The sequence below is a fragment of the Nyctereutes procyonoides genome, unplaced genomic scaffold, assembly GCF_905146905.1.
Source record: "Nyctereutes procyonoides isolate TBG_1078 unplaced genomic scaffold, NYPRO_anot_genome, whole genome shotgun sequence".
NCBI classification, from domain to species: Eukaryota; Metazoa; Chordata; class Mammalia; order Carnivora; family Canidae; genus Nyctereutes; species Nyctereutes procyonoides.
In genome coordinates, this window is record NW_026575135.1 from 62,350,682 (window position 1) to 62,376,785 (window position 26,104).

Below are 26,104 nucleotides of genomic sequence, written 5' to 3' on the forward strand. Positions count from 1 at the left end.
GGAATTACTAAGACACAAAGAATCAGCAGCTTTAAAACTAGGAATAAAGACTTTAGAAAGAATTTGGGTTAATCTTTTAGTTATCCTACAGAAAACTAAAAGCCAGGGGAAGTAAATCAGCTGTTTAAAGATACACAGCTCTTTCTTCTTTCTTTCTTTCTTTTTTCTTTCTTTCTTTCTTTCTTTCTTTCTTTCTTTCTTTCTTTCTTTCTTTTTTCTTTCTCTTTTCTTTTTTCTTTTCTTTTTTCTTTTCTTTTCTTTTTTTTTGAGCACCAGGATGGAAAATTTTCAACAACATCCAGCATAAACTTTCTACCCTCCCATTAGGGGCTGCTCTGGTCTGCCAATCTGACAGTGTCTGTCATCTCCACAGAAGAGATCTTCCCTCAGCCACGTGTGGTCAAGCACTAGCAGTTACGGGATTCTGTTTCTGGGGAACAAGCCATTCATGGGCAGATGAGAGATGAGAGATAATTACATTTTCTCCCTTCCTGCTTCCCCTATCATTTAGCCTGTCCATCCAAATTATATACACCTGCTTCTTTTTGCTCCATCTTCTCTTAGTGGGTTCGGAGAAACTGAGTAGTTTAATTTTAAGTTCTGCAGCAAGTCTATAAAATGTCTCTGACTTTCAGACAGAGATGTGGCACTGTTCACTTGCTCTCAGTGGGATTTGCACTTGCATTTTCACCTTCATCATATAATGGTGGACTTGCCAATCCACTGGCAAGCTTCCACCTGAAGCCTTTGTAACCAAGGATGCTGTGTGGTCACAGGCAGAGCAAATCTAATTGGACTCAAAAAGAGCCAACCCCAGGGTACCTAGGCAGCTCAGCGGTGGAGCGGTGGAGCGTCTGCCTTTGGCTCAGGTAATGATCCTGGGGTCCTGGGAAGGAGTTCCACATCAGGCTCCCTGCAGTGAGCCTTATTCTCCCTCTGCTTATGTCTCTTCCTCTCTTTGTGTGTCGCTTATGAATAAAAAATAAAATAAAATAAAAACCTGAAACCCATCATGTTTGATGTAGAATCATGAGATCTGATTAGCTGAGAGAACCAGTCACAATCCCCCTCAGTATCAGTCAGGGTTCTTAAGTGGCAGACAACAGCAACTGACTCTGACCATGTCAAGACACAAAGGAAGGCAATGGAGAAAAGTAAGGAAAAGCTGAAGGATCAGGTCTTGGAAGGTACTGGTCTGAAGCAGCTCAAGGGGAATCCGTGTAGCAAGAACTCGTAGAAACTTTCTTGAGTAGCGGCAAGAGTGAGCTCCAACATTTTTGAGCCTTGTGTCCATCTGCTCATGATTCCAATTGTAGGGAGATGGTTTGATGAGCCAAGCTGGGATCTTGTTGCCACTGCTTGCAGTGGCAAAACTCTTATGAATGCTCAGTCAATCCCACCATGCAACAGTGTAGGGGAGTTTTCCCAAAGGAAAATACAGTTGTTCTCGCTAGGAAAAACAAAAAACAAAAAAAACAAAAAACAAAGAAAGGAATATGGATGCTAGGCATTCAAATCAGCAGCTGTCCACCACATCATCAAAATGTGGTGGTTAAATTGCAGAGAAAGAGATAGACAGTAAGAGGTGAATAATGAAGTATATCTAGACAACAGCCTAGTAATGAGACTGATAAAAAAAAAAGTTATTAAAATCTGGTTCTGAGTCACAGTTTTAAATCAGCCTAAAGATTTTTTTTTCTTTGAGATGCTTCCAACACTACCCAAACCTTGCATGGTATGTTTGGGTAACTGGTCCATTAAGCATCTCTTTCCAGGCAGCATTACCTGCCTCCTACCCATCTGCCACCCATTCTTGTCTGGGCTACTCCTACTCCTTTGTCCTTACCAGAATCTGAACTCCGAGGCTATTTCTTCAGAAACCCCTTTGCTTACACTGGAAGATCAACCAAACACCATAGGATGTTTTACTGAATTTTCAAAGTTCAGCAAATGATGATTTAACTTTTTTAAAGAATCCAAAGCCAAACCTCCAAATCGGATGCAGAATGAGAAAAGTCATGTAAAACGCTTCCTTGAAGCTGCCTTCCAAGTGCTATCTTGGGCACACTTGGTGTAGCCCCCCTTTACTGAAATGTCCTGGTAGATGCTGTCCAGATGAAAGATCGTTCTCCACTTCTGCTGGAAGTACAAATCAGGCCGGCGTTTTGAAAAAGAGACAGGTTTATCCATCTCTTCAGGGTTAGATGTGGCTTTGTTCCCTGTAAAATTTCACTTTTGGTTATTAAAATATTCACTGTAGGAAACAAATTTGTAACCCATTTCTCATATTACCTACACACAGAAAAACAAAATTTGATATCCTGGGGTTTATTTGCTGAGGGCGCTTACCATAAAAGCGAGTGAGTATGCATTGGGAAATTCGTCTGGTTAACTCCTTATGGATAAACGTTAGTCACCAGCATCCCCCACCCCCCTCCTCCCCGACTCTCGCCCCCAGCACCCTCCCCACCTCCCGACTTCCCGCCTCTCCAGGGCTGGTGACCTAATAGCATTTTTCTTCATGCATATTTTGGCGTCGCCCCATGGCCTGGCTGCCTTCGCCTGTCTGAGTCTTTTGAAATTCCTGCATGTTCGCCCCAGATTAAGCCGAGTGTGTCTCAGGATGTGTGCTCCGTTTTGTTCTTTCCCCTTAACGCTCCCTGTGCAACGTGTCTGGGGGGAGGAGGACAGGACGGGAGGGAGGGGCAGAGGCGAGGAGCTGTCCGCCTTGCACGTTTCCAATCGCATTACGTGAACAAATAGCGGAGGGGCTGCCGGGCCAGAACTGCTTGTGTAACTTTGCAAACGTGCCAGAAAGTTTAAAATCTCTCCTCCTTCCTTCACTCCAGACGCTGCCCGCTCGCCGGGGCCGCCGCGCCGCTCCCCGCCGCCTTCCAGGAGGACTGGGAAAGAGGAGACAGGCGGGTGCCACGTCCCAGCAGCCGCCTTTGCTGGACAAGGGTCCGCAGCCCACCCTTGGCGTTGCTTGTAGGGACTGAGTTACCGGCCTCCCCGGTTGAAGATTTCTCCCCTCCCTCACGTGATTCGGGCCCCGTTTCTCTCTTCTCCGATCTGCGTCCTCCCGGAGTGGGAGCAATCAGGCAACGGGAGCGATGCGCTTCGCCTGGACCGCGCTTCTGCTCGGGCCGCTGCAGCTCTGCGCGCTCCTGCGCTGCGCCCCGCCGGCAGCCGGCCAGCAGCAGCCCCCTCGCCAGCCGCCCGCGGCTCCGGCCGCCTGGCGCCAGAGGATCCAATGGGAGAACAACGGGCAGGTGTTCAGCCTGTTGAGCCTGGGCTCGCAGTACCAGCCGCAGCGCCGGCGGGACCCGGGCACCACCGCCCCGGGCGCTGCCAACGCCGCAGCCCCGCAGCCGCGCACGCCGATCCTGCTGCTCCGCAACCGCACGGCGGCAGCGCGGGAGCGGGCAGCAGGCACGGCGGGGGGCGCCGGCCGACCCAGACCCGCCGCCCGCCACTGGTTCCAGGCCGGCTACTCGGCGTCCGGGGCCCGCGACGCCAACCAGACCGCGCCGGGAGAGCGCCCGGCGCTCAGTAACCTGCGGCCGCCCAGCCGCGTGGACGGCATGGTGGGCGACGACCCCTACAACCCCTACAAGTACTCCGACGACAACCCCTATTACAACTACTACGACACGTACGAAAGGCCTCGGCCTGGGAGCAGGTATCGGCCCGGATACGGCACCGGCTATTTCCAGTACGGTAAGCACCCCCAAGTCGCAGGAAGCAGCCGCGCACCCCTTCCGCCACTCGTGGCTCCCCAACGTGGCTGCCTGGGCGCGGCAGGCCTTAGTCCCCGCGGCTCCGATCCCTCCCCCTGCGCCTGCAGAGGCAGCCCTGGAATCCGGTGCAAACCGCGCGCGCCTGGCCCCTCCTGCTTTCTTTCCACTTTGCTTTGCAGCCCTTGGCGTCCCCCGTCCTCCTGCTACCCGCGGCCCGCTTGGGTGAAGGGCGAGGAGTCAGGGACACGGAGGGTACCCGGAGCTGGGGTAGGGGGTGCTGGGCTGGCTCACAGCTACCTATCCCTATCGTCTCCTGACGTTTAGGTCTCCCGGACCTGGTGCCAGATCCGTACTACATCCAGGCGTCCACGTACGTGCAAAAGATGTCCATGTACAACCTGAGATGCGCTGCAGAGGAGAACTGCTTGGCCAGGTACTGGTCGGGCTCTCCGCGGCCGGGCTGCCCCATCTGTGGGTCAGGCGCTGCTCCAGTGCCTGGTCCTCCTGACTGCTGCTCTTGTTCCATGCACACAAGAATTGGGAAATGCGGCAAGAGCTGGGAAGTGGAATGTGGTCTCCTGGGCATGCTGAACTGGATGGAGAGTTTAACATTTTCAAGATTTCTGTGGGTTCTGACTTTCAAACTGTGACACACATCAGGGAGATGGGGTAAACCCTAATCCTGGAGAGTTGAGATCTCGCGTTCTTTTTCCAAGACCCTCAGACTTTGGAGCTAGTGGTTTCCCATAACTTTCTATCAAAGAACTGTACAATACCATGGAAAAAAATTTGTAATGGAAGAGTTTGTTAATAACCCCTTAAAACACAGAGGGCTAATTTGCCAGTGTGGCACCCTTCATCAGCAAAGGTTAGGTTTTCTTCTTTTGTTTGAGGCCACAATTTAATTTCGTTGTTTTGGTATTACTTCAGCCAGAATAAGAGCATGATCAAGAGCTTTGTTTTTGAATCAGTCCTAAAATAAAGTCATAGCAATTTGGGGAATGGAATTCTCTGACTTTGCCGCTGGGAAACCAGCAGAGGGAGCAAAAGATGTTTTGATAGGTCTCATAAAATTTTTTCAAGTGGGAAGTGAAAATACTCAACAGTATGTGAATATATATTCCCACAAAATATTTTAGAAGGAAGAGAGTAGTGTTTATCTGTTCAGTTGTATACTTCTTCCACTTTGACCCATTGTAACTGTCAGGCTAAAGGAAGAGAAGAAAGCTGAACTCAACCATTTTGAGTCTTGCACCCCCTAGGATGTTATTACAGTCATGCCATTGTTTTCAAGACAGCGAAATTGCAAAATTATTTATCTAATCTGGGTGTATGCTTCTAGAATTATTTCCCCACTTTACATCTTAGGAAACTATTTAAGAAGAAATGTATTGTTAAATTCAAAGTTCTTAATAAGTACATATGATTTTTTAAAAAAATTTGATATAACTGCTACTCATTCATGTGGCTAAATAAGAACTGACTATAAGTACAAAATTTACTTATCACATGTACACTCTTAATCCTAATTTTATTATACTTTTTAACTGCAGGTTTCTATAGTGGTCATTCATTCACTGATTCAACAAATATTCACTGAACTCTGACCACTTGCCAGGCATCATTCTAGGATCTGGAGATTCAGCAATAAACAAAATAAGCAAAATGCCCCAGGTCTCTTGCAACTGATAGTCTAGTTGGAGGTGGGAGGTAGTTGCCATTATAAAATGGAAAGGGTTTTGCTTGTAATTCATCTTTAGATAGTATCCTGTGAAAGTACTAATGTTTCCTTTTTCAAAACCACAGCTCAGCATACAGGGCAGATGTCAGAGATTATGATCACAGGGTGCTGCTAAGATTCCCTCAAAGAGTGAAAAACCAAGGGACATCAGATTTCTTACCCAGCCGACCAAGATATTCCTGGGAATGGCACAGTTGTCACCAGTAAGTGGATGGGCCTCCTAGGTCCTTCTGAGTTGTGTTTTCCTTTTTTTCAGAGTTCTTGATGTGACAAGTGCAAAGTCTTATTTCTTACAGAAAAGGGAGAAAATTACTGTTATGATTACATTCAGAATTTTCTCTGTGTAATGTGACATCATCAAGGAAACATATCAGCTACAAGATCATGTTATCTTTTAAAATGGAAATTCAAATCCAGCTCGTTAAAATTCTAAGTCCAGCTCATTAAAACTGCTGATAGGGATACAGCATTGGTTTCCCTAGTATTTTTTCCAATGTATTATAGGTAAGATTTCCAAAAAAACACTTGTTCTAGCCAAGATCACCTACAGTTAGTCAGCATTTCATAAAGTCCACAGGTGATCAGAAGGATTCATATACCAATCTCAGAGAAAAATAGAGATGATATACTCCATGAGCTGAGAAGGACCTACCTCTGTCTTTTAAAAGGCCTGTATCAAAGCCAGGGTAATAGCCTGCTTTGTCCTAAATTTAAAGATCTTTACAGAAGGTGGTTCTATGATTTGCCTTGGTAACTTGTCCAGGTAATCCTGATGGGTGCCCTGAAACCTTCTGCAATTTGAGCAATTTTTTCTTGTTCTTTCCTTATATGAGAAGATAAACATCTCAGTACCTTCCCTGAAATGAGAGAAAACAGATATAAACACCGAATTTTCTGATAAAATAAAATTATTTTATTTCTCAATAAAAGTTTATACTTATTAAATAATAATTGTGGGAAAAACATACCATTATTTCTCCTTTGCATTTTAGTAATGGTTTTGCATTTTTAAAAATCTCACAGAAACCTCCCATGAGTCATGTGCTCTTCTTTTATTTGGAATGAAACATCAATCCTGGCAGCCAAAGGAAACAGATTAGAGAGTATATGGCAGGTTTTACTTAAACACAGATAATTTAGTATCTATTTCTATTTAATATTCAAAGATAAAACAGGGTGTAATAGGAAAACAAAATATTCAAACTAAGTCATTTTTTTATTCCTAGAAGCAAAGTTAAAAAGCTTACAATTCTGATAGATCTCCATTCCTAGGAAAAAGGGCTAGCATGAATCTGGCTTTAAGAAGATAAACTTGATCTCAATTTTAGTGTGAAAACACGTGTGGGAGGCAGTGGGGGAGTCACCTAAAGTCCTCATGGCTTTGTTTCTCTGTATGTTACTGACATCTGTCTCTGTGTTGTGTGGGACATCAGGCATTACCACAGCATGGATGAATTCAGCCACTATGACCTACTTGATGCCAGTACCCAGAGGAGAGTGGCTGAAGGCCACAAAGCCAGTTTCTGTCTTGAGGACACATCCTGTGACTATGGCTACCACAGGCGATTTGCATGTACAGCACATACACAGGTAGGTTGGCCCTCTGACATCAGAAACCCAAAAGCTTCAGAGAGAAAACTGTGGTCTTCTCTTTTCTTTCCTCCTGCCACTCTTTTAGAAACTATTTCATTTAGGGGTTCATCTGATCAAGATGGAAAATAACTGGGAAAAGGAAACTGGTCTCTTGAGGATTTTATTATTTATTTATTTATTTTATTTATTTATTTATTTATTTATTTATTTGGAGAGAAAAGTTGGGGATGGGCAGAGGGAAAGAGAGAGAGACAGGGAATTCCAAGCAGACTCGAAGCACAGAATGAAGCCTGACGTGGGGCTCAAACTCATGACCCTGAGATCATGACCTGAGCTGAAATCAAGAGTCAGACAATTAAGTGACTGAGCCACTCAGGTGCCCCAGATTCAAAGTAGTTTTTAAAGACTTTCATCATTTCAAAAAGTCAATGTGCATAATCGCTATGTTCCATAGTGAAAAGCAGTGGTTTAGTCCCTGAACAAATCTGACGGGCTTCCAGTATCTGCACTCATTCTGTACTCTTTAACTGCCTCGGTAAATAACTGTGGAGGAGACACTTCTGTTTTCTCACCTTCAAAACCATTCCTCTCTCCACCCATTAAGCTAGAGAGAGAACAGTGATTGGGGTTAGCCAAAGAGAGAACCTAAGTTTCTTACAAAGCACCTCAGAATCAGTCTCTTTTAAAGCATGCAAATGAGAGCGGAAGGATATAATTTCTTTTTCCACACGTATATAGTTAAACCTACGGTATAATTGATGTCAGATGTCCTTTGTGGATTTTTAAAAATCGTGCTGACCTAAACAGTGTGTATGTCTTATAATGGGAAAATGTGTGTCAGTTAAAAGCCAAGCCAGTATTTCTATAAGAAACCCTCATTTTTATAAAGGGACATTATAATTTTACTCCAGCGGAAATCTTGGCAAGGGGCAGTGAATGTGCATGACGCACCAAGGGATCAGCAGCTGGCATTTCAGGGAGCAAATTCCAAGGCTGTGGCAGGAAGCTTTTCAGTGACCTAAATGTTACCACTGCCTCTTCCTCTGAGCTTAAAACATCATAGCAATTGCAGAGGGAAAAGATTCAATTCCATGCTCTGGGGGAAGCAATGCACTACTCTAAGTAAAAGTTGATGCAACCTACCCACATTACACATATGTGGGCAGAGAGATTCCCTTTACACTCAGTGATCCACAGTCACCATCTGCCCATGTTGTGGCTGGAGTTTATTCTCTCCATTTAGAAAAAGAGGCACTATGGACAGCTGTGTGTTGAAATATTTGAATTTAAGTCTATAGCTATATATAGTACTTCAGTCTCTCAATTCCCTGGGGTGACCCAACTTCATTTTCTATGGGAGCTTTCTGACTAATCATCTTCTGTTTATATCCTATTTAACTACTGTTCACCATGTCTTACGTTAAAAGTGATTTGTTTATTCGTGTTTTTCACTATACTGGTGTTTCTTTAACATGGACTTCATTTGAAGGCACAAAAAAAAAAAAAAATTCTCACAAAGCCCCAGTGTTGACTTAGATTAGTTGTATTACAATGTTGTCTAAGTGTATCCAAACATAAAAGATATAACTTCCTTATATCTATACTTCCATATAACCCTTAAGTTCTTAGATAACGAATTTACATTTTCAACATATATGAAACTAGAAACAGTTACATTAACGTCATTAATTTAATGTAACCAACAGTTCTCTTTTGCTAAAACCAATCAGCTAATTTAGCCAGCACTGGCGAAAGCTCTACATTTCACCTGTTTTTAAAGTTTGACTGTGAACATGTGATATGCTTGTTTTTTTAAATAGTCTTAAAAATTCCTATTATTTGTGTACAAGTTCAAATAATCAAAAACTTAAATCCTGCCAGCTGGAGTACCAACTTCAGCACTCTTTAAAGCTCTTTTGTTCACTTGAAGGTAAGATCAGTACTGTAGCATTCTTTAAAGTCTTAAATTGATAGCTAATCCAGTCAATGGAGGTGTTACAAATATATGTAGGGGTGGGACTCCGAGTTAGCAGCAGAGCAACAATTACAATAGCTAGCACTTACTGAGTATCTACTACTGCCAGGATCAGAATTAAATGTGCCGGGCCCGGAAACTAAACAATCTTCATCTGGTTCTCCTGCTGCGGCACAGGTACTTTTGAGTTTGGCCTGTGTGTACTGCTGTGTGCTGTATGAAAGCACGGTGCTACACCATTCTTCCCAAATTAGGCAATAGCCATACTGGCATTGATAGAATATGCTTGGCGGGTTTTGCCATCTCTTTGGTGATCAAAGTGTTCTTAAGACCAAAGAAATTTTGGGTGCTGAAATTAAATGGCAGTAATGAATTAAAATGATTCTAGCATATGATTTTAAATTTACTTTAGATGAGCATTAGAATGAAAATATAACAATTCAAGCTTCTCAAGAAGAACTAATGGAACCAAGAACCCACCTATGGACTTCAATTTAAGCAAATTTTCCCAGACTGTAACTTTCTGGAGAGTAAGGACCCTATCTATTAGAATTTTTCTCCTCCCTACCTGTAGAAGGCAATCATTTCCTTATAGAAGTATCTTAGCAAGTGGACTGATGTGCTGATATTCATTAACTGAGGCATACATTCATCCTTTTCATTCATAAAATATTTCAGTGGGATATGAGACAGAGAATAGTGTGGTGGTCAAGACTAGGGACCCTGGACCCCAAACATCTAAACTCAAAACCAGCTCAGCCATTTGCTAGCTATATATCCTTGAGTGACTTTATTGACCTTAAAGTGACTCATTTTCCTCATCTGCAAAATGGAGATAATAATAGCACCTATCTCATGTACTTGTGAAAATTGAATTTATAAATGTAGTATGTTTAAAATTGTTAAACATAACAAAAATGCAACAAAAATCCACCCTCAGGGAGTTTATAATCTCTAGTTAGATATATTCTTATACAGTACCGTTATAATACAGAGCGTTAGAGGACAAACACTATAAAATCTGGGCAGAGTAAGGGAAGGTAATTTCCAAGAGAAAGTGGGAAGGGTTGTACTGACGACACTTGAGCTAGGTGGATTATTACATGGCCATTATTCTCAAACTGGTGATATTCTAGAATTTTGATGGAAACCTGTTCTGTCAATTTAAGATTGTATTTATCGCTGGTGATTGATGACACTTTTAAGAAGCTAGATGTACTACTACTTATATTAGTCCTGTATTTTTTTTAGCTGGAGGTGCTATAAGGCTGAGTAATATATACTTCTCAAAGGAGATGCAATATAAGTATAGTTTTATGTCAAACTCTTGTAAGTACTAACTTAAAATTTAATTTGCAAATAATAAGCACATTCTTTAGCATACTCTTTCCATTTATCCTCTTTTTAAATGTTTAAATTTTATTTGTTTTAGGGGTTGAGTCCTGGCTGCTATGATACCTACAATGCAGACATAGACTGCCAATGGATTGATATTACAGATGTAAAACCTGGAAACTACATTCTAAAGGTAGAGACTTTTGAAAATATAAACCTATAATTTATTTCGATTGCAACTCAATGGGCCTCCCCTTCTGAATCACTGTTAAATAATCACAATCGTGCAAGCAACTATACGCCTCCTAGAAATATTTCTTACCAACCCACATATATGAAAAAAAAATTTAAGGAACTTTGGGGGAAAATATATAGCCTCTTTCTATAACTTCTCCAGAACTTTACCACTTGCCTAACTTTTTAAATCCCCTCCCTGCCTGATTTAGTTGAAGCGTTTCCTTGTTCTAGCCCTGTGGAAATAGGAAGAGATTAACCAGCAAACACTGCTGATGAATTCTGAAACATGGATGATGTTTATGTTGCCTAGGTCAGTGTGAACCCCAGCTACCTGGTGCCTGAATCGGACTATTCCAACAATGTCGTGCGCTGTGAAATCCGCTACACAGGACACCATGCATATGCCTCGGGCTGCACAATCTCACCGTGAGTCCCATTTGCCTAGTTTCATAATTCTCTTCTCAAAGTGTTTTAGTTCACTGACAGGCATTAAACATATATTTGTATTTTTTTAAAGATGTTTATTTTTATTTATTTGAGAGCAAGAGAGTGAGAAAGCAAAGGAGAGAGCACGAGTGGGGGGAGAGGTAGAGGGAGAAGCAGACTCCCTTCTGAGCAGAGAGCCTGATGATGCAGGGCTCAGGGCTTGATCCCAGAACCCTGGGATCATGACCTGAGCTGAAGGCAGATGCTTAATCGACTGAGCCACACTGGTGCCCCTCTAAGTGTCTGTTTCTAATACTACTGCAGCTTCCTTATAAGACGGTCCATGTTATCACATCATTAGAGCTGATCTTTCTTTGACGAGCTAGAGAAGGGGGTGGGGAAATGTACTCACGTTTTTATCATCTTTTTTTTAATCATCTTTTATCATCTTCATCTAAGTTCAGCTAAAGCTTAGCTTCCAAGACAAGACATACACACAGAACACGCTGTTTATCCAAAAAGCCCGTGTGGTGGCTGAATATGTAAAACATGCAATATGCAGTGTGGGTGACCTTGTGGGATCCCAAACAGTTGGATTTCCTGTCTCCTTGCCAGAATCCATGAAGCAGCTCTGAAGAAATTCCTAGAGTTCTTTAAAATACATTTTGAAAATCATTGCCTTAAAGTATTCCAACTGAAGAGGTCAGACTGCCTGTTCTATAGAAACCCAAGATTTTACAAATTTGAGTTCTAAAACCACAAGTACTAGAAAAGTGCCTTACAAAAGGAAGGGTGTGTGGAGGTTCCTCTGTAATTTTCTTAAGCCCTGGAACCCTTCTGTGAATGAAATCTTAGAGGGAATCCCAGCACATGAATATTAACAGGGGTGGTGCTGTGATTAAAGTAATGGGACCAAGGTTAGGTAGTTTGATTTGCTTGTCTCTCTTCTACTCCATCCTTAAGCTTACCTGCTCTAGTATTTCTGGGTTAGTGATCCTAACTTCCTAACTACCTGTGCCACCTGTGACTGATCACAACAGAAAAACAGCATTAGAATGATATTGAACATGCATCCATGCAGGAGAGGCACCCATGTCTCTGGGTCACATGGAGGCCTGTCAAAGAGCTACGGTTACACTTAATAAACATTTCTCCCAGATACTCAAACCAGGACAACATTTGGCCACCCATATATCTGTAGTTTGAGGGGTTTCCCAACTTCCCTAAACCTCATTGTTCAGGTTGTCTTCCACACCCGGGCTCCTGGCCAGGGGATGTGTGAGGCTTCAATTGAGCAGTGCATGTTCAATGCGTAGTGTCTTGGGTTGCGTTCACCTTGGAGGGAGCCCTTTCCTTATTCCATAAAGGAGCAGAACCTGTGCTTTACAAGTGTCATCACAGCTTTGGAGATAGATGCAGCCTAGAACAGCAAAGGGACAGCACAGAAAATAAGATAATCAAATATATTCTTCTGAACATGCCCACAGTGCAGAAAACCTGGCTGGGTTTATGGCCCATATTGTGTGGAGCTGGTCAAAGTATAAATGAAGATCCTCAGCACATAAGTGTAATTTAAGCAAAAATAAAGCATTATAAAATACATGGTTTAATTAATTTCTCTTATTTTTTATCATTCCTTATTCACTTATTCTCTATATATTCATTGACAGTCTCACTTTTGCACTGTGTATTTATTGAGGTCCTTCATCAGGTGTTAGAGAGTAATACAAAGATAAATATGATTTCTGACCCTTTACTGTGCCCCTTTAGCTGTATTATAATAATTTGCAATTAATTACTTGTGGCTCTCCTGTATAATGTTTGTCTCCTACCCACTCTGACATGGTTGGGACCTAGACACTCTTGTCCACCACTGGATTCCCCGGGGGCAGGCCTACCACCATGTAGCCTCTCATTCCACATTCAAATAATAGAGAAATGACCCTCTCCTTCAGGGACTTCAGGATGTGGAATTGAAAGGCCAAGAGAAATACACATATAACTGTAGCAGAGATACACTATGAAAATTCTAAGAGGGGTGAAATAAAATGTAGAGGAAACAGCAGGACCTCTGCTATAGGCTAGTGGACTCCCAGGTACAACTGCTGGCCTTGCACTGAGAACAGGTCTGGAGACGTGAGTCTTTTTGCATAGAATATGTCTTACTTTTCATCAGTAAAATCTATTGAATTGGGTATTGCCAGGTATTTAAAACAAATAAAAATTATTATATTGCTCCAGCACAGTGTTGTTCTTTTTTTTTTAAACCAGTTGTCACTAACTACAACTAAATTTTAAGAGTGGTTGAGGTAACATTTTAATAAGCAATAACGATCAGATGGAAATATGAGATGGTGTGATGACCCATAGTGACTTGTAATCAAATAACAAGATCCACTCTATGTGTGGAAAATAACGAGAGCTGTGCAGAGATCATGACAGAGGAATCCTTACCTTCAGGAGAATGATGCCTGGCCTCCTTTATTCTTTCATTTCTGGTCTCCCTTGTGAGGGATCAGCATTCAGGGGAAGGAGAGATTTCCTCTGGCTGAGACTCAGGAGTGGCTTTAGGAAGCATTTGAATGGAGCCTTGAAGGCTGAGGAGGATTGCACTGGGGGCAGTTAAGGGAGGGCATGCCAGGAGAGGTCAACATCCTGGCTGCCCTGTGGCAGGAAGAAACTGCAGGCGTGTTTGGAAAACCAAGTCATCTAGTGTGGTTAAGGAGTTAAGATTTGGGTGAAAAGGATGGAAAGGTAAATTGGGACCAGGGAGCACTGAAGAGCAAGCTAAAAAGTTTGAACTTCATTCTAAAGGCCATGGGGAGTCTTTGAAGTTCTTGAGGAAGGAGTCTAACTTGCTAAACCTAAAGTGTGGTCAGTCTGGTGGCTCTGAGAGCAGCCCTGCCTGTGATTCCCTTGGTAATGTTATTGAACTTTTTTAATTCCTAAAGACATATAGACATATCATCTCTCAGTTCGCCTCACTGTTTTCATCTCATTGTTTTCATGCTAATCGCATACCGAAGAACATTCCACTGGTAGGTAAAAACTACCCAAGAAGAGAGGGTGTGCCTTTGATATATCCACTCTCTCTCTCAATCTTTTAAAAATTTATTTATGAGAGAGAGAGTGACAGAGAGAGAGAGCACGGGCTCTGGGGGAGGAGCAGAGGGAGAGAGAGAATCTCAAGCAGACTCCACACTAAGTGCAAAGCCCAATGCAGGGCTCGACCTCATGACCCTGAGATCATGACCTGAGCTGAAACCAAGAGCTGGATGCTTAACCGACTGAACCACCCAGGTGCTCCACCTCTTTCTTTTTCCCCATTGTAAACAAAATGTATGGACCGAGGGACTGTGGTTCAGGTCAGCTTTATGATACTATGATTAAGTTCTCTCTCACAAAACTTAGTATCTGGAAATCGCTGGCTTATGATTTGGAATGCTTCATTTCTTTACATGAGGACCTATGATCACAGTGTAAACAACATATTTGATTGGTTGGCTTTGACTCAGTCTTTGCCTATTAAGGCATCAGTCTACATCCAAAACAATGCTGGGAAAGGAGTAATGTGGGACAGTGCAGAGGCCATGAACCTGCTTCTAGGTGGGCATACATTGCTTGCTCCATGGAGTGAACTCATCTGGACAGGGCTGTTGGTTCTTTAAGTCCTGCTTTTACTCCTGGTTACTGCAGAGGCTGTTTCTTTTCACTCTAAACATTAAGTCTGTAGGTATCAGGTATACACTTTCTGCTACTAACATAGTCTCTTCCTTTAAATAATTTTTTTTAGAGATTTTATTTATTTATTTATTTGAGAGAGTGAGCGAAAGAGAGACAGAGTATGGGGGGAGGGTGTCGGCAGAGGGAGAAGCAGGCTCACCACTAAGCAGCCAAATGCAGGACTCAATCCCAGGACTACAGGATCATGACACAGCCGAAGGCAGACGCTTAACTGACTGAGCCACCCAGGCACCCCTCCTTTAAATCATCATTAAAATAATGTATTAATGAGTAATTTCACGAGGTGACTATTGCAGACTACTGCAGAGGTGGAGGGAAATTGCCAGATTTTTTTTTTTAAAAGATCAACTTTAAACTTGTCTACTGTACTCACTCATAATATTATCAAGTTAATAATTTGTCTTATTTTGTTTTCTTAATCTAGGTATTAGAAAGCAAGCCAAAACTCCCAATGGATAAATCAGTGCCTGGTGTTCTGAAGTGGGAAAAAAAATAGATTAACTTCAGTAGGATTTACATAATTTGAAAGAGTGAACAGAAAACAAAGGAACTTTTGTTTGGACTGTTTTATAACATAGCACATAACTGGATTTTGAACATGTAAATTGGCATTATTTGGGAAATTTTTAATATCATTCATATCACTTTGTGAATGAACATGGTGTTTTCATTCTGTAGATGCACACTTTGGCTCTTTGAAGGAAATCCAAATTTCTTATGCTCCTTTGGAAATTATGGTGGAAAAGGGAAAGTAACATTTCAGTGTTTCAAAATGAAACAAAATTACTAGGAAGTGAGAATTTTCTTAAGTGCTGAAACTTAAGTGAACCAAAACACTAACTGGCTTGTATTTGTCTTAGTATAGATTAATTCAGAAAGGAGGCTCCTACTGTTCAAATAGATACAGACACATTTGGTGCTGAGCAAGGAACAAAGATTACCATTGGTGTCAAGCAATATTACTATATAGCAGAGAAATGGCAATATATGTATTCAGATAGTTACATCCCTATATAAAATTTATGTTTACATTTTAAAATTAGTAAACTCCTGTCTTTCTGTTCAGTGTACCATTTCATTCTGACTTAAGTCAGCTTTTGTTTTGGAACAAAATGAGTAACTGAGCTGTCCAATTCCTGCCTGACATTCGTTGATGCTGCCTTAATTCTTTAATTTTCCTATAGGCAGAGACCTTTTAAGTGGCATTCTTAAAATCACCATTCTGGGGACTGGTGTATGGAGGACAGCTTTGTCTATGGGAGGTCATTCTGATGACAGATGTGATATATTCAGAGATACTAGCTATGTGTTTAAATATATAGAACTATTAGCCTAAAAATTTTCCTGGCTGACATACAAATCATACAAACAAGTCCCCAAACCACAATTGTCTCTCACTTTAAAAAATTAATTAAAAAAATCTTAGGTTTTCAACTTTTTTACATTTTTCTTTAATGTTTAGCTTTAAAATGAAGAATGCTAAAAACAATTTAAACTATCCAGAATAGAACATAGTATCTGGATACAGGAACATTATCAAGGTCATCAAGGAATCAGTAACATTTTTTTTTCTTTTTCTTTCTGTATCTGAAGTATAAACCAAATTAGCAAAGCACATAACATGACATAATTGAGGGGTTGGTGAATAAGGGGAAAAAAAAACCTTTCCATAAAACTGAAGGACTGTGCTGCATAATGAGACAGCTGTGATTTTATTTTAAAACTGTGAAACCATGTGCCATAACAAAATTTGGAAAATTCCTTTTTTTCCCTAGTTCTAATAGGTGCAGAGAGAAATCAAATGACACTTTTAAGTTAGTGGTGCTTAGACAGAAGTCTTCCTGCATTAACCAATATTAAAATCTCAAGCAAGGGATTTCCAATGCCAGGACATGTTTGGTAGAATTTAAAAGTGAGTTGGGATCCCTGTATTACATGTCATAGAGTTGTAAAGTCAATCAACACCAACTACTAGGAGTCTTTCTGCACTCACTAGTGTCTAGCACAGCAAGAGGGTCTAGAAGATGGACAGTCATCCAGAGGTGGATGCAATCCTCATCTGCCAACAGAGAATGCAGCTTGATAGAGACCAGGAACTTTTATTGATCTGGTATCTGAGCTATGGAATAGTTTCTTTGATGTACCTCTTTGCCTTATATTGCTTTGTTAGTTTTAAGACTGTAGAACCATCCTTTCAAATCATAATCTTTTTTAATAGAGATATTTTAATATACTTGCTTTAAACACACACACACACACACACACACACACACACACACACACACACACAAAACTACTGTCAGTATTAATACTGAGCCAGACTGGCATCTACAGATTAAGGCCTATCATTTCATTAAGATTCTTACCCCTATAAGAATTATATTATGGCCTTTGGACATATATGAGAAGACATTTTCAATCATTCACTGAGCCTTCCACCTGTCTGTCCACCCATCGTCATTTGAGGGCCTAATACGTGTCAGGCACTTAGATGCTAGGCCTTGGGATATTAAAAAAAATCTCTCCCCTAACTTCAATAGGTATTAAAAATGTCATTATTACCCTTTAGGTTCACCTTATTTCATTTTTAACAACTATACATGTATGTCTAAAGTTTTTCTATTTTTAGCACTATTGTTTTTCATGACCATATTTTATTTTAAAAAATAAGTTAAAATAAATAGTTATATGCATGTATGTGTTACTAATAATTAAAACTATGTTTTCAATCATTAAAATGTCTGCCTCTTAAATATAACACCTACTATTTGGTTGGTTTTTTTAAAATAACTTTCAATTAGGAGGCTAAAGATTCTTGCTTATTCCTTATGTAAATATTCCTTCCTCCAACTACCCCTAAACACTCTCAAAAAACTTACACATTCAAGGGATTTCTCCTTTAAGTAACTACAAAAATTGTAATGATTAGCTGGTAAAAGTCACCCATTAATAAAATTTAAATAAAAAACCTAATCCAGTCTTACCAAACTCCACATAAAATATTTTTACAATAGGAAGCAGAAATAATCCTAAAACTGTTGAGTACTGAAAAGAAACTGGCTTTTAAATTAATAAAGACTAAAAAAATGAACTAAATAGGAAAATAATTTATTGATTCCTTCCATATGCCATATTTGTGGCCTCACACTTATTCAGACTACAGTCTGGATTAAAGATGTCTTGACCTTTAAAGCTAGGATTCAGTTTCCCAGCAGTACCATAACATATGAATCCACACATATCCATAAGAATCCATTGCCTATTTCCAGGGAATCTTTATATTTTTACATAGTAATTTTATTCACAATCTCTACCATCTAATTATTCATTAGGTATTATTCATAATAATGAACAATTTTTTCTCTCTTTGAAATTTCATAGGATAATCCCACATATAAACATTCCCAATATTCAGGTTCCGGAGGAAATGCAGTGCACTAAAATGATTGCAGCACTGAGAATTCATCTTCAGCAAACTTTCTGAAAATACAGACAATATTTTGTTTTAAAAATACCTTGTTTTGATATTAACCATATGGTAACTGATAGGTAAAAATTACCCTTTTCCTGTATTTTTTATGTTCAGAATTTATATTCACAATCAACATATTCAATCAACAGCTTGATTTCATTCCCAACTACTAAAAGTCCTGGGCCACTTTTGAACACTTAAAGCATTTCATTTATCCTTCAAAACAAAATGGTGCTGAAATACTTCAACTTGAATGTAAAATGTATTAAATCGTAGCTCACAGGATATAAACATTTAATTAATATATAACTGCTTGCTACAAACTAAGCGACACGTGATCTGGTATTGTAATGTTTTTAATGAAGTTTTAATTTCTTCCAAATTTTTCAGGTAACCTATTTGTAAAACATTTGTAACTTTTTCTGAAGAGCTCTTATTTTAAATGCCCAGACACTGGCTTTATAGTCTTCTTTACACTCTCACATTCTTTTATTATATGCTTATATTATGATTGCAAGATTATGTAAAAATGCCTTGAATAAATGATTTCAAGTGTCTGTAGTGGTCATTTGTTGCTAAGTGTAAATAAATGATAGGATTTTCATTTTACGTTAAAATCCTAAAACCATATCTATGGTTGGTGGTTTGCTTAACTGCCTTTTTTATTAACAAACTGTTTAAAGAGCTCACATACCCGAAACTTGTCTTCGATGGATAAAAATCTAGCTAATGTTTCTTTTTTTTCTTTCTTTCTTTCTTTCTTTCTTTCTTTCTTTCTTTCTTTCTTTCTTTCTTTCTTTCTTTCTTTCTCTTTTTTTTTAAAGAAAAGGAGTGGGGAGGGGAAGAAGGAGATGGAGAGAGAGAATCCTAAACATGCTGGGCATGGAGCCTGACTGGGACTTGATCTCACAATCCTGAGACCACAGCCTGAACCAAAAATTAAGAGTCAGATGCTTAACTGACTGAGTGACCCAGGTGCCCCCCTAGCTGATGTTTTATTTTTTTTTAAGATTTTATTTATTTATTCATGAGAGATACAGAGAGAGAGAGAGAGGCAGAGACATAGGCAGAGGGAGAAGCAGGCTTCCTCACAGGGAGCCTGTGGCAGTACTCGACCCCAAAACCCCGGGATCATGACCTGAACCAAAGGCAGATTCTCAACCACTGAGCCACCCAGGTGCCCCTAGCCGATGTTTTAGAAAGAAACTCATACATGAATGGATCCTAACCTCTATCACCATTAACAACAACTTCTAAGGATGCAGAGCAGGCATTATGAGAACAATGGCACTCTAATTAGGGTTTATAAGAAATATATCTGAGCTTAAATACTCAAGAACTTATCCAATTCAAGCTACCAATTACTTATAAAAAGAACCATTGCTATTACAGTGACCCTTACCTAAATGTGGACCAGATTAGCATGGAAGCTGGTAACCCGGAAGGACAAACAGGCCTCAAACTGTGGACAAGTGCTTTGGGGGCATGATTTGCAAAACTAACTCACAAAAACAATTCATCTTTCACAAGCTCCTACAGGTAAAATGGATGTAGGCTTGTGGTGTAAATCTGAGTTGTATGGTATCTGGGACATTGCCAGTTTCATGCTTCCCTCACCTGTTCAAAGTATCTGAACACACTTTCATTATTAATGAAAATATGATTTCTTTTGTCTCATCAGTGTTCAGTGTTTCAAGCACTGTTGATTCAAACAAAAGCTCATGAAGCAAAGACAGGGGAGGGAGGATCTTTCCTTCTCAGAAAATGTGACTGCCTCATGTTACTTATTAATATTTCTAATACTTGCCATTGCTATTAGCAGAGGATTAATACAGAGGTTGAATAATCACTTAAAGCACATGTAGAGGAATTCCAGTTTTCACAAGACACGTTACTCAGAAAGAATCCCATAGAAGAAGTAGTATGGAAGATGTTATCACTATGGTGGAGATTCCCGGTACATATTACCATGTTAAAGAATCTCAGAAAACTTGCAGTAAAGAAGCCACTTTGTGTTATACAGTGTTTCTTAAACTTGATTTGCAACAGAAATCTTTTTTTTTTTTTTTTTTTTTTTTTTTTAAGTAACACCTGCTATTCTGTTAAACCACTAATCTTGGAAGATTTGGGATTTGACATAGTAAGTAATAACCAGTTCATAAAAATGAGGTAATTTAGAAATTAATTAAAACAAATAGAAGAAGTGGAAGTATTTGGCCTATGGGACACAGAAACACCTAAAACCCACTAATTTACCACTTGCCTTGCTTTATAAAAAACCTAACCTAATGGTTAAATAGGATCCCTTCAGAGGAAACAATCATTAGTCTCTAAACCATGTTGTTTTAGAAGGAAATATAGATCTTTCCTATCTGATAACTTGAATGCTTTATTTAATCCCTATTAAAATCTCTCCTCTCCTAGATACTTGTTTATAACATTCAGAGTGAATCATTTTCTTCATGGTTCATTCATTTCATATAACTGAAATGATTTTATGTTACATGTAACAGCATAATTTAAGTAAATTTCAAGTAAATCTTTGAAATTCTCATAGTGGGCAGGGAAAAACAGGACTCAAAATGAATGACTTGGAAGGATATGTGCATATATTTATAATTTGCTGCCAAGAACTTGCTACTTAACTATGAGTAATAGGCACCAAATTTGGAGACAGAAAAAAAAATATAAAGCCACAGACCAAAAGGTGAATCATCAATACAATGACCAAGGATATGCCCTCACTGTTAGAAGGAGAACATCACTAGTTCCCAATTTCTTAAACTGGTCAAACTGGACTTCATGACAACTGTATGTAACAAGGATTAAGGACAGATGTAATGACAGAGACTGGTAAGAAACAATTCCTTGTAGCAAATGATTCAAATAATATTGAATCTTCATTACACTTATCTTTATTGAGATAATGCAGAAATTTGGAGCCTGACAAATTTGAAGCCAATATTATTATCGATACTGCAACCAGTCATTTGCAAACAGGTTAATTTTACCACTGTTAGGCAGAAAGCATCAGAGTCAATCATTTTTAGTTACTACAATGACATTATTTTTTTTAGAGGGATGGGATTAGGGAAAAAAACTTATAGCAATCTACAGTTGGGTTGCTGCTGGAGCTAACATTCATGGATATATCAACAATCTGGTAGTTGTGATCACTTCATTTTTGTTTTAGGGCTTTTTGGTTTCTGGTAACAGATATATATCTTAAACTTGCTTAGTCCAAAAAGGAATTCGTAGGCTCATGTAACCAAAAAGAGGAAGGGCAAAGTTCAGGTAAGGAGCCATTGTAATCAGAAATCAAATACCATCAAGGTCACATTCTTACTGCCTTTCCTCTGTTTATTTGTGTGTCAGCTTCATTCTCTTGGTTTAGTTTCTCCATGAAAATGGAAAACCTTGTTGCTTACAGATCAGCAAAAAGATCAGGGTGCTCATCTACCTGGCTTATTGATCAGAAAGAAAACAGCATTAATCTATAGCTCAAGTTTGAAATTCTACAGGATGACATTTCATAGTCTCAGACTCAGTCATGTGCCAAACTCAGACCCAGTAATATGGATATTAAGATAGGTCTAGATTGAGTCAGGTGTTTTTCTTACTCAATCATCAAAGTCAAGGACACACGGTCAGGTAAGAGAATGGCTGCCCCTATCCAAACAATAGCTGCATTTTGGCTTTTTGGGTGGGCGTGTAAGGAAAGAGAGGGAAAAGAAAATGATTACTCTAGCAGTAGGGATTGAATTATTATGGGCATTGTCAATGAGAGGATTACTGGGAGCCAGCAAGCCACCCTATTTATGTTTAACAAAAAGTTGAACAAAATCAATGTCTATATAGTCCAACTCATGACCTTTCCTTCCAGCTACTCATTTAACTGATTTCTGTGAAGAAAACCCCATATTATCAGTATCAAACGGCTGATTTTTCCTCCAGAAAGTAGTGCCATCCTGCTCTCCCTTTCAGTGCTATGCCTCCCCTACTGGCAGGGCTAAACAGCCGGCTCACTCTCAACCCACCTTTACTGTGTCATGAAGTCTTAGTAGGACATTTCAGAATGGAAGCTCATCCTTACTGGTAAGAAGACTTTAGTTCTTGCTTATCCAAATACAAGGATCAACCCAGAGAGAAAAAGAGAAAAGAACAAGAGAAAAGGCATTGTTTTAAGGTTCTGTTTGTCCAGGTGTTACCCATTTCTGTCAACTCCTCCCCCATGCTTCTATCCTGTTGTTAATTTTTGAGCATCCATGAGAGGCTCTCTCTGGCAGGGATACCTAGAAGAGGGGGCATTGCACTCTTTATTTCTGTTACTTACATTGTGCTTTACACACTTACAGTCTCTGTAGCATGGTATACCCATGCTTTATAGTTCAATCGTAGAAAAAAGACAGAGGGAAAACTCAGAGAAAAAAACACAACACAATCCCAGTATTCTGGAACACCTGAAGTGGTAATGAGAACCTTGGGTGAAAGTAACTAGCAGTCAGCTATGCTCATCCATCTCTCAGTATTCTATTGCTTACACCATTCTTTTAAATCCAGGGTATAGAAAACTGACTTGCAGTTGACACTGGGGTGAGGCGGGGGTGGTGTACAGATACGCAACTCATTCCAGAGGTGTCTGAACCTGAGTCCAAGAGCATTGGTGACTTGGCCAAATTTTCTTGGCAGATCAGAGATCTAAGGAGATGAGATCAGAGGGATGGGAAAAAAATATACACATGTGGTGGCTTCTTCCCTAATTTAGGCAACCTGCTATCTGGAAAATACCCTATCAAGCCAAAATTGTACCCAAGATTCAGGCTGACCAGGGATGTCTTTTAGTCCCCAGGGAGTTATCCTGTTATTGTTTCAGGGTTTGAGAAGGCTCATCAGGAGTGAAGCACACATAGCTTTATTCCCTGCTCCCACATCCCCAATTTTCTCAGGAGAATACTCTGGGTATTAGGGCTGTGGAAAAAAAAATGACATAGTCTTCTTTTCTCTGTCCTCATGCACAGGATTTCACAATTTAGCTTCAGGGGATCCCCAGGGATTCTTTCTCAGTGATCAACAAGAGGCCAGCATGAATGCTTTAACCTCAGACACTGGTCTCATTTGAATCCGGGGGGGAAAAAAAAATCCAAGACTGGTACTTTACCCTATCAGAATATTTTGGATCTTTACTCAAAATCAATATTTTCATCCTATTTCCACTTAAATCATTTAAGTTGGTGATCATCAATCAATAATATTCACTGAGGTAACTAACCACTAAGAACCACTGTTCTTTAATATCAGCAAAAATCTAATTAGTATTCATACTTCAGAAAGTGTTTCATAACTTTATTTTTTTAGTTGGTTCATTTCAATTACGATCAAACAAGGACCACACATTGAATTTGGTTATTATGTGTTTTCAGTTGCTTTATAATATAGATTTTCCTTTTATCATTTTTCCTTTACTTGCTATTAATGTGTATGAAAAATAGGGATTTTTATAGGATACCTGTTGTTTCAGAATTTTCCATATTCTAGATTTTGGAGACTATATCCTGGTGGTATCATTTAATCCACTCCTCTGTTCCTTAAACTCGAACCTAGAGGCTTAACTAGATATAGGTTAGGTTTGATACAGGAGAGCATGAAGACTTGCTAGGTGATGGTACGTCTTTCATACCAAGATGTCTCCAGCTATCTTTTTGTTATGTGAAGATTGATCAGTGGGTTCAGGGTTGTCCATCTGATCCATCCACTGTAAAATTTCCCAGCTACATCTTCCCACCTACTCATTTTAGCAGCCATTAATGATCACGGTCAGATCCACTCTCAAATTATCAGAATCACTATTTTTTTTTTTTTGAAGAGCTGAGAGTATTCCATAATGGCATATATGGTTTTTCATTTGGAATGAACTACTTGTTTCTTTCATTAACGTATTTTATTGAATTAAATAACATTTAAAATGAAACTTGATAACTGACCTTTCTTTTTTCTCCCTCCTTTTAGTAATTTGAGATAATTTTGGAATCTTATAAAAGACACTTAAGGTGCTGTGCTCTTTCACAAGAAAAGCCAAAACGTTGTTTTTGGAGCTGTTTTTATCATGTGTGTGTATTTTTCCTCCATTACTGTCAAGTGTAATTTTAGCCTTACACAAATGATCTGTTGATTTGAAATATCATGGGAAAACTCTGACCTAGAACATTTTCAAAGAGATTACTGGAAACACAAGAAAGCTAAGGACATTTGGCAAGGTAGATATATTACATACTTTAAATCTCTACACAACTACATAGCTTTCTTCTTCCTCAGACTTTTCAATTTCAAATTTGGTCTCTCAAGTTCCTGTAAAATAAATCTCAAGAACCCTAACAATATTTGATGCTTGCCTTTATCTGGCCCCTTTACCAACTTCATCGGTTTTATACCCTACCATTTTTGTGCATTTCCCTTCTAGTCAAACTTGACAATTGACTATTCCCCTTAGACCTTTTGTTCCCCTGAGATGTAAAGTACTTGCCCTTTGGATACACAGGAGCTTTACCTCTTAAGGTAAACACCTTCTTTGTATATTCACACATATGCATGCTCTCTTACTAGACTTCCAGTGGACAGCTACTCTATCTTGGCTAGCACCTTGTGTCCTGCTTTTTAAAAGAAATGAGCACCATAACTCCTCTTGGGGTAATACCTCCCTCACATAACCCTGTTAATCATGGTGTCCAACACCAAACAATAGATAGCTCCTGGTCCCACTCTAGATGGATTAAAAGACACTTTCACCATAAAAATTTAATTATAAGCAATTACTAAAAGACTAAGTAGGGTTAGAAATGATTACTCGGCATCCAGATGAGTTTTTCAAGTATTAATAGCTAATATTCACTGAGTGCTTTGTCAAAGAATCCTATGTGCAAATGTGGCAAAACCACGTCTTAGTGTTTATTTTGTGGTATTTAGGGGTATTTCTCATTCTCTCTTCTTTCTCTCTCTTACACTCAGGGGGTCATCACTCTAGTCTCAGTTCACATTCACTCAGGAACCAAGATTTTAAAAAAATGTAGACCTAAAATGCCAGGTGAGTTCTTATAGGCATACTTGGAGGGCTGTTTTCTCTGATCCCAAAAGAACAAATAAAACTGGAATTGGAAAAAAGAAAGACACAGAGTAGAGTGGGAAGTCAAAATGGAGAAGGAAATGGTTAGAAGGACAAAGGACAAAAACCTTCAGAGGTTCAGGGAACAGAGTGAAAGGTTTTCTGATTTTTCACCTATGGATAACCTCACAAACCCTGGACACTTGTGGTTTCTCCTGAAAGAAAGGATAAGGGAACTTGGATCTTTTATGAGAAGATGGTGGCACTGAAAGAGCAAATCAAACAAAACTCTTACTGTAATCACAAACTGGAACTGAATAAAATCAATGGGGAACCTCCCTACCTTTTAGGTAGTGGTAAAAAACAATGTTAATTTTCCTTCTTTCCAGTTGGTTATACCTGCCACAATTCTTTTGTTTCAAACTGTAATGGCTTCAACTTTCAGCCCTCTGTTAAGTAAAAATGTACTAATGATGTAATAACAAGAGCAAGTATTGTTTCTAACTTGTTTTTGTTTCTAACTTTTAATATTTCTTCATTAGATACAATGTTGGCTATTAGTCTAAGATATCCATTTTCATGTTTAGGAGTTAGCCTGCTATTCTTAGATTTTTTGAATGCTTTGCTTAGCAATGGATAGATTGAGTCTTCAAGTTTCTTATTGGGGTGAAAAAAGATTTACTTATATTGGTCTCATGGGAGTGATGTTTATTATGATCAAATTCTGTTCCTAAAATGTAATTAA

At 39.6% G+C, this 26,104-nt stretch overlaps 2 protein-coding genes and 1 long non-coding RNA gene across 4 annotated transcripts in view; 1 reads left to right on the top strand and 2 right to left on the bottom strand.

Annotated features, from left to right (window-relative positions):
- LOC129494628 (uncharacterized) overlaps positions 1–26,104 on the bottom strand; it is a gene marked incomplete at its 5' end in the record, with an annotated part of 613,327 nt that overhangs the window by 490,520 nt on the left and 96,703 nt on the right.
- Positions 2,761–18,820, top strand: LOX (lysyl oxidase). Of its 2 annotated transcripts, XM_055302165.1 has the most exons (7): positions 2,762–3,720; positions 4,065–4,173; positions 5,547–5,684; positions 6,915–7,071; positions 10,482–10,577; positions 10,932–11,047; positions 15,216–18,820. In XM_055302165.1, exons 1-7 carry the CDS (start codon positions 3,114–3,116, stop codon positions 15,220–15,222), a joined length of 1,230 nt encoding a protein of 409 aa, XP_055158140.1. In that variant the 5' UTR covers positions 2,762–3,113; the 3' UTR covers positions 15,223–18,820. The 2 variants fall into 2 exon arrangements, with proteins under 2 accessions (XP_055158141.1, XP_055158140.1); XM_055302166.1 differs by lacking the exon at positions 15,216–18,820 and having other exon boundaries at positions 2,761–3,720; positions 10,932–11,051.
- Positions 5,692–6,901, bottom strand: LOC129494912 (uncharacterized). The gene is made up of 3 exons (XR_008661431.1): positions 6,450–6,901; positions 6,134–6,338; positions 5,692–5,770 (listed from the first exon to the last, which is right to left on the bottom strand). It is a non-coding gene; the product is annotated as an uncharacterized LOC129494912 (long non-coding RNA).

Coding starts and splice junctions, on each gene's coding strand:
- LOX (XM_055302165.1), top strand. CDS start 3,114: ATGCGCTTCGCCTGGACCGCGCTTCTGCTCGGGCCGCTGCAGCTCTGC. Junction 5,685..6,914: donor GAATGGCACAGTTGTCACCA/GTAAGTGGATGG, acceptor GTGGGACATCAG/GCATTACCACAGCATGGATG. Junction 10,578..10,931: donor CTGGAAACTACATTCTAAAG/GTAGAGACTTTT, acceptor TATGTTGCCTAG/GTCAGTGTGAACCCCAGCTA.